Source organism: Lemur catta, chromosome 21 (genome assembly GCF_020740605.2).
Source record: "Lemur catta isolate mLemCat1 chromosome 21, mLemCat1.pri, whole genome shotgun sequence".
NCBI classification, from domain to species: domain Eukaryota; kingdom Metazoa; phylum Chordata; class Mammalia; order Primates; family Lemuridae; genus Lemur; species Lemur catta.
In genome coordinates, this window is record NC_059148.1 from 27,449,595 (window position 1) to 27,463,691 (window position 14,097).

Consider the following 14,097-nt stretch of genomic DNA (forward strand, 5'->3'; position numbering starts at 1 on the left):
GAGAGAGGTGCTATTATTATCATCACACCCATTTTATAGATTGGAAAGCTGAGGCATAGAGAGATTAATAATTAACTGTTTTGTGTCTTTGAACTAAGCTGCAATTTCTGTTTTAGTTATCTATTGTTGCGTAACAAATTGCCACAAAACTTAGTGGTTTAAAACAACCACCGCTGTATTATCTCCCGTGGTTTTCTGGGTCGACTGGGGTCAGCTGGGCGATTCTCATTTGGGGCCTGTCACATGGTGGCTAGGCTAGTGTCATGTGGATGCTTAAGCAGGACAATGGAACACCTGGGCTTCTCTCCTCCATATAGTTTTGTGCTTCTCTGTGTGGCCTCCCCCAGTGGCCTCTCTATGTGGCATTTCTATGTGACTTCCCTATGTGGCCCATGTGGCCTCCCTCAGTGGTGTCTACGAATAGCCTTTTCACATGCTCTTTCCGCAGCATAGATTAGACTTTGTATGTGGGCTGCTCAGGGCTTCCAAAAACACACAAGCAGAACTTCTTAATTCCTGGGCTTGGAAATCCCAAAACGTCACCTCCCACAAGTCAGCTGGTTAAAGCAGGCTGCACAGCCAGTCCGTATTCCACTAGGACAGGCCACATAACGGTGGGAGCACCAGGAAGCAGAGTGCATCGGGGCCACTTTGGGAGACCCCCCACTGCAGAGTGTAAACGGCATTGAATCGAGACCCTTGGCTAGGAGGATATAAGGGACCCTGGAGCCTCTGATGAGGCAGCCGTAGTGGTAGAAGCGGGGAGTAGAGAGGTAGGGAACTAAGTTTACTGACTGGCAGATATACATACATATATTTTTTTTTTAAAAGGAGAAGAGTATTATTTCAGGGTTTTGAAATGTGGTGTTGGGTTTAATGTAAAAATACCTAAGGACAAACCAGAATAACCAAATAATCTTGAAAAAAGAAGAACAAAGTTGGAGAACTTTCACTTCCCAATTTAAAAACTTCCTGCAAAACTGCAGTAATCCAGACAGTGTGATTGTGGCGTAGGGACAGACATTAGCGATCGAGGGAGCAGCACTGAGAGTGCGGAAATAAACCCTTACGTTTGCGGTCGGCTGATGTTCGACAAGTGGCCGAGACAATTCAGTGGGGAAAGAGGAGTCTTCTTGACAAATGACGCTGGGACAACTAGACAGCCACAAGCCAAAGAACTGGACTCCCCTCCTCACACTGTACACAGAAATTAACTCGACATGCATCCCAGACCTAAATATAACAGCTGAAACTATTAAACTCAGAAGAAACATAAGAGCAAGTCTTCGTGACCTTGAGTTAGACAAGGTCTATCCTATAGGTACAGCACCAACAGCACATGCAGCAAAAGAATAAATTGATACATTGGACTTCATCACTTTAAAGGGGTGAAGTTCTTTTTTAAGGAGAAAAAAATGCTTATTAAACAAAACAAACAAGGATCTTTTGTGCGAGAGTGTGGAACAGAAGATTTTCATACACTCTTGGTGGGAGTATAAATTGGTTCAGCCTCTTTGTTGGACAATTTGGTGGTGTCTGTCAAGATTATAACAAGAGCTAATCCAGAAATGGTGCCTACTCTATGTCAGGCAGTATTCTAGGTGCTTTATACATCTAAACTCATTTAATATTCACAACGACCCTTTGTCTTCATTTTACAAACAAGGGAAGTGAAGCACTGAGATGTTAAGTAACTTGCCTTAGGTGACACAGCTACTAAAGAGATGGGATGTGAACCCATTCTGGCTCCAGGGTTCTTAGGCCCTGGTGTGCTACACGTCTCCAAAGTATAGCTGTCTTTTGACCCAACAACACCACATCTAAGAATCATCCAGAATCTCCCCAAACTCTGACACAAGTGCCCAAAGATGTCTCATTCGGAATATTCACCATAGCATGGTTGCAATAGCAGAAAATTGAAAACAGCTTAAATGTCTATTAAAAGGCCATTGGTTAAGTAAACTATATATGGATCATTTATACCTGTGGTCCCCAACCTCTGGGCCACAGAGATCTGCCACCACCCGCCCCATGGAAAAATTGTCTTCCATGAAACTGGTCCCTGGTGCCAAAAAAGTTGGGGAACACTGATTTATACAATGAACTGTAGTTAAAAAGAATGAGCTCAATTTCTATGTTGTGATGTGAGCAGTTATTTGTGACGCAACTACTTTGCAAAACAGTATCTAGATCTAAACTGACATGGATGTATGGGGTATGATCTTGCTTTTGTAAAATAATGCAAAAGACTCTTTATCTGTGTGCAAAATGCGTATATACTCCGAATGCTGAAGTTGTCATTTCCTGGAAATAAGATTAAGAGGAACCAAAACAAGACGTTTACGCCTTACTTTATGTATCTGTGTATTCTTTGAATTTTGAACAAAAAAAATATGCCTTCTGCAAATAAACATCATTTTTTTGAAAAATAAGGGAAATTTAAAGGCTTTTCATGAGTCTTCTGCCACTCGAAGGGTTGTGAGGGACGCTTCTGTCCAGGTGGTCACAGCGGCAGCCTGCCCCGCTGTCATTCTGTGCCTCCCGGTTCGTGAGCTCCTCCTCACCTCTCCAGCTCTGCCTGGAACAGCCTTCCCCACAGACTCCCCGGCCGCTTCCTATGCATCCTTCAGGGCCAAGTTTGCAAGCCTCTGCCTCTGAGAAGACTCTTCCCGTCCCCTAAAACAGGAGGAAGGGCCCCTGGATTCTCCTGTGGAACCCCGTGTTTGCCACTGTCACCTCAGTTACCCTGATTTACCATTTTGTTTTTTCCCCTTGGTTGCTCAGTGGAACCCATGGGGCCAGGGACTGTGTTTTTCATTTGCGTCTCTTCTACTATGCCTGGTACAGAGCTGGTGCTTAATTAGTGAATGAATGAGTGAATGAATCCCTACAAGGGATAAAGTATTGACCTCTGCCCACGATATCGTTTTACGTTCAGGTACACTGGGACTCGCACATAGATGAGGCCCTTATGTGTGAGATTATCTGTTTATTCTGCCTCGTATCTCTCTGTCTTTGTCTGTCTGTCTGTCTGTCTCTCTTGGAGGCCTGGCTTTATGGATGAGCTGAGAAGGGCCCTGTGCTCGGTTTAATGCTCTGCTGTTACCGTCTTGAACCCGTAATACTTTTTGAACAAGAGACCTTGCGTTTCCATTTTTCACCAGGACCCGCAAAGCACGTAGCTGGTCGGGAAGCCCTTTACACACTCACTGTGATGATGGTGTCTTGCGGCCAGTGGCTTAACCCCTCGTGCCCAGGGTTCTGTCGCCTCCAAGCAGCCCCTGCACCCTGGTGAGCTCAGACACCATCTTAACATTCCGGTTGTGACAAAGGGTAGGGAAACCCAGTCTCAGAACAGACCAAAAACTTAAAGCGTTTATCATCTTCACCTTAAAAGGAACCTCTTATTTTTTCCCACATAATCCCTGTAGACTATCTGGTCGAATACCTCTTCTAGCTTTTATGTGACTTTTCCTGAAAGACCCTAAAAGGAGAAAACGTTTTCCTCTACATTGACTGTTTTCCTATTTCGGGTAGTTTAAACAAAGCTTTGTCACCAAAGGTACGCTCCTCTTCCTTACAATTTCTGAAGAAACTTCTTGATGTGATTTATTTTTCATCACATTCTGCGAACTTAAAAGAGGAAGCCAATGTAGAATCAAGTCTGGGTTTGGGGCCGGGCGTGGTGACTCTCGCCGGTAATCCCAGCACTCTGGGGGGCCGAGGCGGGAGCATCACTTGAGCTCAGGAGTTCGAGACCAGCCTGGGCAACGTAGCGAGTGAGACCCCATGTTTTGCACCTGTAGTCCCAGCTACTCGGATGGCAGCACTCCAGCCTGGGCCAGAGCGAAACTTTGTCTCAAAAAAAAAAAAAAAAAAGAACTAGGTTGAAGGTTTGGTTTGATTTTTCTGTTCTTTTAGTTTTTTGAGACAGGGTCTCGCTCTGTTGTCCCAGCTAGAGTGCAGTGGTGTCATCATAGATCACTGCAACCTCAAACTCCTGGGCTCAAGTGATCCTCCTGCCTCAGCCTCCTGAGTAACTGGGACTATAGGTGCACGTCACCACACCCCGCTAATTTTTTTTATTTTTTGTAGAGATGGGGTCTTTCTGTTGCTCAGGCTGGTCTCAAACTCCCGACCTCAAGCAATCCTCCTGCCTCAGCCTCTCAAAGTGCTGGGATTACAGGTGCGAGCCACTGCACCCGGCCTGGTTTGATTTTTCTTTCTTTTTGTTTGTTCTTGCCATTTTTTAGTGAGAACCTCTGTTTACCTCCCTGCCCTGTGCCTCTGGGTAGCACAGCTTTTTTCCCTTAGAGGGCAAAGTCTTAGGAGTCTTTTAACCTAGAGTCACATGCAGGACACAGACTGACTTTCAGAATCCATTTTTATTACAACGAAGCAAGAAAGGAACACCCCAGGAAAGAATTATAACTAAGAATAGAATTAAAAGCAGAAGTGTGAATTTTCACAGATTTCTATTGGGAGGAGATACAGTTCTTTGGTGCTGATTAGACTCTTTGCTTTCACTCCTGCCCGGGGAGCTGGGGAGGAGGGGAATTCAGGCATGGTGATGGAGCGGCTACTTAGGGGCTCTGAACCCCAAAGGAAACTGTGCCTCAGTTTCTGTATGTGTGAAATGTGTTAATAATAAGTCATAATACTGAGCATTTACTGCCAGGCACAGGGCATAATGCTTTATATGCACTTATTCATTCAACAAATATTTAATAAGCACCTACTATGTGCAGGTGTTCTTCTAGGTACCCAGGATGTAACAGTGAACAAAGTCCTTTCACTTCAGGGGCGACTATTCACTGAATCCACTCAATGACCCTTTGAAGTCAGCATTGACGTTACCCCCGTTTGACAGGTGAGGAGGTTGAAGCTAACAGTGGTTACATAAGATCTGCCCGGAGGTCACGACACATCTACTAAGTGGCAGAGGGGTTCAAACTTAGGTTCCTCTGACTCTCTCTAGCCTGTACGTTTTGTCACTGGGCTGTTAAGTGCCTCTGAAAAAAGAAATAATAGACACAGCCTCCACGAGTGTTTTGAGGCCAAAGCCTAGAAGATGGCCAGGTCCTAATGCAGGGAGAAGGCCCTGGGAATTTTGAGAGAGTGTAGATAAACGAGTCGAGAACTACTTTCACCCCTTCGTAGCTTGACACAGGAGCTAAGATTGGCTTGGAAATTCGGGGGCAACCTGTCATTTCATAAAGTCACCTAGTTTTGAGGGCTCCAGGTGTATATCTGGGAAACTTGTGGATAAGGCAGTCTTGCAATAAGAGGATAACCCTGATGTTTGCACACAACAGGTCTGGAAACTATGTTCCATGGAAGGATGAAAGTCCTTAACTTGTCTGTTTGCCACCCGGAAAACTTTGCTGTCACACAAGAGTTGATTAATGACTCTCCTGGTAAAAAGGACACACGCATCGTGCCTGACAGCAAATATGAATGCAGTACACACTTGGAGGATAAATAAATGGGCAATCTCAACTCACAGTCGCATAACAAGCAGTCAAAAGAAATTACACCGGACTCAGCACATCCCACTAGAGAAACCAGGGCAGGTAAACATCTCTCTCAGCACCTTCTTAGAAAAGCAAAGATTTGCAGAAAAAATGTGGAGCTTGAAGAAGGTCACAGCGGACTGTTTGGCTGTTGTTCTTGGGCTGCCAGGAAGTCAAAACAATGACAAAAAAATGTATACAGGGATCCCTGTGAAGACGAAACCATCATGACCAAGGCAACCCAGTCAAAAGAGCCTCACTCAGCCTGAAATAAAAGTATTAACTTAGCCCAGTTTCTGTTTTGCAAGAGATGATTTGAGGTCAGAGGATAGGAAATACTGATAGCTCTTTAAGTTCATTAACTACTCCTCACACCCCAGAAAGAGAACATGCCCCATTTATACTCATTCCTACTTACTCAGCCATTTAAAGTGCACAGGGGCTGTGTAATTCCTACCCCCTCCCAGCAGCCCGTAGGGTGCCTTACCCTTGTAATCAGATCATACAAATTCAACCAACTCACTTGGATCAACTGGAACCTTCCAAAAAGGTATAGTCATGTGCATTTCATTTCCAACAGCGTGAGGATAGAGCTCAGAAAGGATGGTGGCGTTTCCGATGCCCCCCAACCCGTTAGCGTGAATTCATTCTAAAGTCACCAGTCTGTCCCCCTAGATGTGGTTGGTCAGTTTACTTAGTGCCATTCAACACATTTGGAGATCCCACTGAACATCGGACCGGCTTTGGAAACTGTTTGCCACACTGATGCAACTCTTGCGACAGAGGTCTGAAATTGCCATCTCTTCCGGCCTTGGTGTCTTTGGGTGTCCTGGCTGCCTGGGTCTCAAATTGCGGATTTTGAGCTTGGTGTAGAATTTGGGGAACGAGGGACTTGAAAAATAATACACCAAGGGGTCCAGCATGCTGTTCATGTAGGTGAAACTGAGGGTGACGTGGAGGGCTAGGTGGACAGAGGGGTCGCAGGCGCTCGAGGACACCGTCCAGAGGAAATACAGTCTGGCCGACACGCTGGGCAGGTAGCACGTGACGAACACAGCAGTCACCACCATGATGAACCGGATGGCCTTCTTCATCCGAGTCTGTCTGGACAGCTGCTGCCTCTGCTTCAGGCTCCAGACAATCTTGAAGGAGCAAAACAAGATGATGCCAAGAGGCAAAAAGAACTCCAGCTGGAACATGATGTCGTGCCAGCCGTTGGCAGACTCCATGATGAAGCTCTCACAAGACGCCGACTTCTCTTGCACACACAGGTGGTTCTCCATCAGAAGGTACAGAGTCCCCAGGATGACCACGGTCCAAAGGACACAGACGATGCCGGCCGCCGTGCGGTTGGAGATGGCGTTCACCATGTGGTGGGGGTGCACCACCTTGAAATACCTGTCCACAGCCACCACCGTGAGGAAGACGATGCTCCCAGCCCTGTTCATGGCCATCATGAACAGCACCACCCGGCAGGGGATGTCCTCAAACGCCCAGTGTCGCTGTCTGCGGTAGTAGTCCGTCCGAAAGGGCAGGCAGACTATGAGGAGGAAATCGGCCACGGCCAAGTTGAAAAGGTAGATCGTGCTCGGCTTCCAGGTCTTCATGTGAAAGCAAAAGCCACACAGGGCCAGCCCGTTGCCCAGGGCGCCCAGCACGAAGGCCAGAATGAGCAGTGGCGGCATCACCCGGGAAATGGGGTCCCCCTCGATGAGGCAGCACGACCCGTTGTGCATGGCGGAGAGAGGACAAGTGTCCTGGGTGCCTAGCAGCCCCGGAGTCCCCACAGAGGCACAGATGCTTATCTGGCCGCTACCACTCACCCAGCTGCTGCATGTCCAGCTGCATCACCCGGGATGCAGGGCCCGCCCGAGTGGGTGGATGCTGCCAGCGCACCGAGAAGAGAAACTCCAGCCAGGAAACCAGAGTCCCGGTGAGGTCCTTTCCTGGAGCCCAGGTCACAAGCCGCCTGTCTCCCCGAGAGGCAAAGCCTGTCGCCGGGCAAGGCTGGGAAAGGCATGCAGTTTCACGTAAGTGGTCGTTTCTGGGAGGCGGCCGGTGGGTCCGATGAGGTTCATGCTGTAGAGGAGTTGCTGGGTCCAGCCCCAGGATAATTTTTGTTTTCAGCTTTGCTCTTTCCTCCTCGGACTCATTCTGTGCTGGAGACCGCGCAAAGCTGCCCAGAAGGCACGAAAAAAGCGTGTTTGTCCTCCCTCCTGGTGGAGAAATACAAACATTTCCTGGAGCTGTTCTGGGCCCCGGCCTCTGCTTCCCTCCCCTAACCTTTGCCTGACTGCCCCGTCCTCTCCCTCGTCCCACGGGGCCCCCGCTCCCGCGCGGTGCCAGCAAGGGGAGGCTTGGCTCTGCAGCGTCTTAGGGCCGTCTCCTGTGCCCACACCCAAAAGTACAGCCCTCAAAAACTGGAAGGGTCTGCAGAGAAAAAAAGTGCTAGCATGACACTTCTTGGGTGCCAGAAACATTCTTGGAAGGAAGTCGCCCTTCCTCCCTTGCATTCCCACCTCCTTACCCTCTGCCTGCTTCCGAGGATCCCGGGGACCATGAAATGGATCTGAAACCCACTTCTCATGTGTCTGACTCCATGAAACGGCCTCTTTGGGAGCCAGGTCCCCCCGCTGCTGGGAAGCAGAGCCCAGCGCTCTTGCAGAGGAGTTGGCGCTGTGTTTCCCATTGGCTGCTCAAAAGAGCTCAATGCCATGATATACAAGTTTTTAATTTGAATTGTGTGCTGAGCCCATAAATTAAAATTATCCCATGGGAGTGGATGAGGATTGGAGGAGTTGGTTAGGGAGTCTATCTCTAAAATAATCGCGAGTAAAATTAGATTGCACGCAGAACTGAAGCCTTTGCTGAAATTTCCTGCCCTTTGGCTTTAAGGATTTTCTATCTGCCTCGTGCCTTTCAGCTCCCAGTCTAGGATGGGGTGTGTGGGGAGGGTGCATTGAAAGAGTGCATTTGCCTTCGTCTAGATGCACATTAAAGCTAAATTCTTCCCACTGAATGCTGGACTCCATCCGCGTCAGTTCACCAACATTCCCCACTGCCCCGTCTGAGCACAGACCACTGTCACCTCGTACTTGGACTGTGGAAACTGGTTCCTTACTGGTTTCCCTTCATCTAGTCTATTCCCTGTAATTCATCCCCCACAAAGCAATTGGATTTTTCTAAAGCACAGATAGGATCATACACCTTTTTTCACCTACACACCTTCACTAGCTCCCTTCAATCGGCCAAGGTGGCAGACCAACAGCCCGTGGGCCATATCAATCTTAAAAACCAGTTTGGTTTGGCCTGTATGTTTTTAAAAACCTGGCACCGTCCTGGATTTCTGTCTTCTCTTAGAAAACTGGAAGATGTAGCTGCATTGGACCAATAATCCCACGTGGTAACAATCAGCTGGAGCTAAGAGCAGCTGCCCCTTTAGACGGAGCATGAGTTCTGCACTTGGCCACAGTCCCCACCATTCCCTACTACCTCACCTCTGGTCAGCTTTCCTTATTGACATGCCTGGTCTCTGTGGGATTTTGAGTTTGTCACCTCTGCTCTAGGTTAAAGCTCACATTCCTCGGATTGACATACAAGGTCCTTCACAGGTGGTTCCCAAGCTCCCTTTGCAATATCATGTTCCTGCCACTTTCTGCCTCACACCCTAATTGTTAGTCTCATAACTTCTAACAAATAAATGTGCTCTTCAAACATCTACACCTAGTTACCCCGATAATCTAGGAGGTCCTTGAAGACAAAGTCCTTATTCTTGGCGGGAGGGGCATAGAATAAAGATCTGGATGATTAACTTCTACTTTTCTCTAGCGCTCGTAGCAACCGCTTTCCTCCTGTGGGCCTTTGCGATTCTTCGAGAAGGCGTTAACTAACAGAGGTAACCACGGTCGGCTGAGACACCCCAAGATGAGGCCAGAGGGGTAACTCCGAATAGCTCCACATGCCCAGGCTGGATTTTTCAGCAGATGGAAAATATTCTTCCTTCTGTATTACAAGATACTGTCAGGATTCGTGTAAACACAATTACTTCCCTTTTCTCCCTATGACGAACACCTGCCTTTCTTTGCTACATCTCGTGTGTCTTGTTGAATCATCTTCCTCTCTCTCTTTCATTTGACTGTGGAATTAGCTGGAAGGCAGGGGATTAAGGAAGAAAAGCTTGGTTTAATTTTCTCTGAAGTCTAGTGGTTTTTCACGTACAATCTGATCTTATTCTACCCCAGAGGCTTCAAGAAGAGGGCATCTCTGTCTCAGTGCACCACACACTCAGGACCGGGCTCTGCTGCCCTATTTCATTGTGCACCAGATTAAAATCTATCTAAAAATCAACTCAAAGAGGACCCAAGACCTAAATGTAAGAGCTAAAACTATAAAACTCTTAGAAGAAAACATAGGGGGAAAGCTTCAGGATGTTGAATTTGCCAATGATTTCTTGGATATGATGTCAAAAGCACAAAGGGAAAAAATAGATAAATTAGACTTCATCAAAATTAAAAACTTTTGTGCATCAAAGGATACTTGCTATCAAAAGAGTGAACAGGCAACCCATGGAATGGAAGAAAACATTTGCAACCATATATATGTGATAAGGGTTAATATCTAGGCTATATAAAGAGTTCCTACAACTCAACAACAACAACAAACCAACCCAATTAAAAAATGGGCAATGGCCGGGCACGGTGGCTCATGCCTGTAATCCTAGCCCTCTGGGAGGCCGAGGCGGGTGGATCGTTCAAGGTAAGGAGTTCGAGACCAGCCTGAGCAAGAGCAAGACCCTGTCTCTACTAAAAATAGAAAGAAATTATCTGGCCAACTAAAATATATATAGAAAAAATTAGCCAGGCATGGTGGCGCATGCCTGTAGTCCCAGCTACTCGGGAGGCTGAGGCAGTAGGATCGCTTAAACCCAGGAGTTTGAGGTTGCTGTGAGCTAGGCTGATGCCACAGCACTCACTCTAGCCAGGGCAACAAAGCAACACTTTGTCTCAAAAAAAAAAAAAAATGGCAAAAGACTTGAACAGACATTTCTCCAAAGAAGATATGCAAATGACCAATAAGAACATTTGCCATTAAGATAGTCAATATTACTAATCACTAGGGAAATTCAAATCAGAAGCACAAGGTACCACTTCACACACATTAGGATGGCTATTATAAAAAACAAAAACAGAAGAAAATAACAATTGTTGGCTAGATTGTGGAGAAATTGGAACCCTGTGCGTTGCTGGTGGGAATGCAAAGTGGTAGACCCACTGCAGAACAGTCTGGCAGTTCCTAAAAAAGATTAAATGTAGAATTATCATATGATCCAGCAATTCCATTTCTGGGTATATGGCCGAAAGTATTGAAAGCAGGGACTCAAATCAGGTATTTGTACACCCATGTTCATAGCAGCATCATTCACAATAGCCAAAAGGTGGAAGCAACCTGTGTCCACCAGTTGGGGAGCGGATAAACAGAATGTGGTATAGACACACAATGGAATATGATTCAGCCATAGAAAGAAAGGGCAGTTTGCCACATGCGACAACATGAATGAACCTTGAAGACATTATACCAAGTAAAATTAGTTGGTCACAAAGAAACAAAACTATTTGATTCCACTGAACTAGAGTAGCTAGAAGGAGTCAAATTCTCAGAGATGGAAAGTAGATTGGTGGTTACCAGGGGCTGGGAAGAGAGGTGGATGAGGAGTGAGTGTTTCATGAGGACAGTTTTAGTCTGGAAGATGAGGCTGGGCTTGCTGGCTCACGCCTGTAATCCTAGCACTTTGGGAGGCTGAGGAGGGAGGATCGCTTGAGCCCAGGAGTTCGAGGCTTCCCAGGCTGGTCTCAAACTCCTGGCCTCAAGCAATCTTCCCGCCTCTCCTTCCCTAAATGCTGGGATTATAGACATGAGCCACTGTGCCTGGCCAGAACTTTCTATAATGATGAAAATGTTCTGTAATAAGTATAGCTATTGAGCTCTTGAAATGGGGTGATAGGAAGTGAGTTTTCAGTATTATTTACTTTTAATTAATTAAAAATTTAAAAGCCACATGCGATTTGTGGCTACTCCCCAACCTCCAAGCCTCCAGTGTCTCTTCCTCTCTAGTCTGGGTCAGGCCCTCTTCTCTGTGCCATCTCTGCCGTCGACACACGTACCACGCAGTCGTGTAATGATCCACACGTGTCTCTCCAGCATGCAGCCCGACGCCTGGCATCAAGGGGACAGTCAGTTAAGTCAGTCTTGAATAAATAAATGCACCAGTCAGCAAAGGAGTCCCGGCCCGTGCGGTTCACTTCTCCTGGCTGTGAGGAGACGCTGCTGAACAGGAGGGGCGGATTGAAAGAACTTGGGGACACACCTGTCAGGCCCACCTGGCACGAGCTTGGGGCTACTGGGACCCGTTGCACCACCTGCTCTGATGCTTTATAAGACAGTATTTCCCTCTAAACATGACAAGAGCAGGAAGTGAACAGTCCTGTGGGGGCCACCCAACAGGTGGTGGGAGGAGAAACTGTCTGTGTGGTAGGAATTCAGGGGCTCTGTTTCCTTAAAACTCCTTCCCCATCCAGGGGCCTGAGTGTGGGACTGTCTGAGCTTCCTGAAATTGCCACAAACGCCATTATTCTCCAAATTATTCTCTCGCAGTCTGGAGGCCGGCAGTCTGCAGTCAAACTGTCGGCAGGACTGCGCTCCCTCCAGAGCCTCCAGGGAAGACTCTCTTCTTTGTCTCTTCCCTTGGCTTGCGGCTGCATCCCCCCAATCTCCGTCTGCATGGTCACGTGGCCCTCTCCTCCGTGTGTTTCTTAGAAGGACACTTGTCATCGGATTTAGGGCCCAGATAATCCGGGATGATTTCCTCTACTGATCCTTAATTTAATTGCATCAGCAAATACTCTTTTCCCAAATAAGGTCATATTCAATTCACAGTTTCTGGGGGTCAGGACACAAACATATATTTTGTGGGGGCACCACTCAATACTCTACAGCGACCTTCCTTCCTTTCTTTCTTTCTTTCCTTTTCTTCTTTTTTTGACAGGGTCACGCTCTGTTGCCCAGGCTAGAGTACAGTGGCATCATCACAGCTCACAACAACCTCAAACTTGGGGGCTCAAGCGATCCTCCTGCCTCAGCCTCCCCAGTAGCTGGGACTACATGCCCAGCTAATTTTACTATTTTTTGTAGAGATGAGGTCTTGCTCCTGCTCAGGCTGGTCTCGAACTCCTGGCCTCAGGTGACCCTCCTGCCTCGGCCTCCCAAAGTGATAGGATGACGGGCGCCAGCCACCACACCTGGCCTTACAGTAATCTTGCAACATCAGCCGTTGAGTCCTAGAGTTCCTCTCCGGCCAAATATTTCAACATGCCTTCTGTGGAAGGGTGGAGGAATTTTTGACCAAATTTAAGGTTTAACTGATTCATCATATTTTTGGGGTTTTTTTGTTTGTTTGTTTCTTTCTTCCTGGAGGAGCTGAAGCCCAGGAGAAGGCTGGGCCTAAAAGTTAAAAGGGAGAGATGAGGATTGCCTCACGGTGTCACCCGGGTGTCACGCTGACCTGACACAGGCTTTGACGAGGAAGTTCCTGCTATTTCAAAATGAGTTTTAAAATTGCAATCAATGGTTTCTTCTACGTATAAAGTGCAAGAAAAATTAGAAAGAGGGGAACTATAGAAATCAAAGATATTTAAGAGATATATCAACCAAGTGTTTGTACTCTGAGTCAAGCAACTCCAGCTGGTAAAATCTCTGAGATGTTTCGGGAAATCTGAACATTGGCTCATTGAGGATATTAAGAAATTATTGCTAATTATGTTAGGTGTGATAATGAGATTTTGCTTATGTTTAAAGAAAGAGTCCTTATCTTTTAGAAATAACTACTGAATATGTGTAGACAAAATTACATAACATTTAAGACTTGCTTCAAAGTAGTCTGGCAGAGGGGAGAAGTATAAATAGGGCAAGAGAGGTTACAAGTTTTTGATTGTTGTAGCTGCATGACGGGAACATGGACATTCATTGTCCTTTTCTCTCTGCTTATATGTATTTTCCATAATGTATAGTTAATAGGCCAGGTGCGGTGGCTCACACCTGTAATCCTAGCACTCTGAGAGGGCGAGGTGGAAGGATTGCTTGAGGCCAGCAGTTTGAGACCAGCCTGAGCAACACAGCTAGATCCTGTGTCCACATATATAGAAAAAAAATTAGCTGGGGCTGGTGGCTTGCACATGTAGTCCCAGCTACTCAGGAGGCTGAGGCAGGAGGATCCCTTGAGCCCAGGAGTTTGAGGCTGCAGTGAGCTATGATGACAGCCCTGCCCTCTAGTTCGGGCATCAGAGAGTGACCCTGTCTCAAAAAAAAAAAAGTTAAATAAGAGCCGTGCAGGACCACATGCCTGTGGTCCCAGCTACTCAGAAGGCTGAGGTGGGAGGATCACTTGAGCCCAAGAGTTTGAATACAGTCTGGGCAACATAGCAGGACTCTATCTCTATTTAAAAAAAAAAAAAAAAAAAAAAGCTTGTAATACCATTAAAAAAAAAATTAAAGTGAGAGCAACTTAAATATTTACCAGTGGGGAATGAGA

The 14,097-nt window shown here is 46.7% G+C and overlaps 1 protein-coding gene across 1 annotated transcript; it reads right to left on the reverse strand.

Annotated features, from left to right (window-relative positions):
* Positions 1-6,149: 6,149 nt before the first annotated feature.
* On the reverse strand, positions 6,150-7,355 carry HCAR1 (hydroxycarboxylic acid receptor 1). Its single transcript, XM_045534922.1, has one exon. The coding sequence runs from the start codon at positions 7,247-7,249 to the stop codon at positions 6,218-6,220; it is 1,032 nt and encodes a 343-aa protein (XP_045390878.1). The 5' UTR covers positions 7,250-7,355; the 3' UTR covers positions 6,150-6,217.
* Positions 7,356-14,097: the final 6,742 nt, after the last annotated feature.

Bases quoted from the DNA above. Each gene is read 5' to 3' on its own strand.
- HCAR1 (XM_045534922.1), bottom strand. From the start codon at position 7,249: ATGCACAACGGGTCGTGCTGCCTCATCGAGGGGGACCCCATTTCCCGG.